Source organism: Aptenodytes forsteri, unplaced genomic scaffold, assembly GCF_000699145.1.
Source record: "Aptenodytes forsteri isolate BGI_AS27 unplaced genomic scaffold, ASM69914v1 Scaffold777, whole genome shotgun sequence".
NCBI classification, from domain to species: domain Eukaryota; kingdom Metazoa; phylum Chordata; class Aves; order Sphenisciformes; family Spheniscidae; genus Aptenodytes; species Aptenodytes forsteri.
In genome coordinates, this window is record NW_008796208.1 from 86,458 (window position 1) to 87,222 (window position 765).

General features: G+C 72.0%; 1 protein-coding gene across 1 annotated transcript in view; it reads right to left on the reverse strand.

Annotated features, from left to right (window-relative positions):
* The window catches only part of LOC109279722 (plectin-like), an 8,245-nt gene that overhangs the window by 5,467 nt on the left and 2,013 nt on the right, over positions 1 to 765 (reverse strand). Inside the window, exons 3-5 of the mRNA XM_019474366.1 lie at positions 621 to 736; positions 390 to 496; positions 178 to 314 (exon numbers count right to left, since the gene is read on the reverse strand). Of these exons, the coding sequence (XP_019329911.1) occupies positions 178 to 314; positions 390 to 496; positions 621 to 736 (360 nt within the window). The remainder of the gene's footprint in view (positions 1 to 177; positions 315 to 389; positions 497 to 620; positions 737 to 765) is intronic.

The window sequence follows — 765 nt, forward strand, 5'->3', positions numbered from 1 at the left end:
AGCACGGCGGGGCTGGGTGCGTGCCGTCCTGGGGTTGCCCGCACCGGGAGAACTCGCCGCGGCATGAGCCAGCCAGCCCGTGGCCGGGCCGCCGGCCAGCTGGGCCACTGCCAAGCGCCTCCCCGGGCACCGGCACAGCTCACCGGGGCCTTTCATCCCCTGCCAGTGCCGCGGCACCGTCCCGGCTCCCTCACCTCGATCTCCTCGTAGCTGGCGGGGAAGCGGCGCTCCTCGAAGAGGACGGTGTGCTGGCGGATCCACTGCAGCAGCAGCGTCACCACCTCGTAGTACTCCTGCCAGCGCAGCTGCAGCTCCTGGGTGAAGAGAGGCGCGTGGGGCTGGGCGCCCGCCGTGGGGGGAGGCTGACGCCCCCCGGCCCCCAGACTCACGTTGGCCTTGACGCCGTCCTGCACCTCGGGCACGCGGGGCATGGCGTCGTAGAGCGAGGAGACGTAGGTGATGATGGACTTCTCGTCCGGCTGGGGAACGTCCACGTCTGCGGAGAGGGAGGGTGGTCGGGCGGGGGGACGCGGGACCCAGGGCAGGGAGGGACAGGGGCTCTGCAGGGTGGCCCCCCACCAGGATGCCGTCTCCTTGCACCCGCATCCCCCTGCCCGTACCTTCGGGGTCCAGCAGGCGCGTCACCCCCAGGTCCCGCTCGGCCACGGTGAAGGCCTGGTCCAGGTTCTCCAGGTTGCTCTGGCGGTACACCTGGTTCATGTCGATCAGCATGGGCCTGCGGGCAGCGGGGACGGGTCAGCGGGG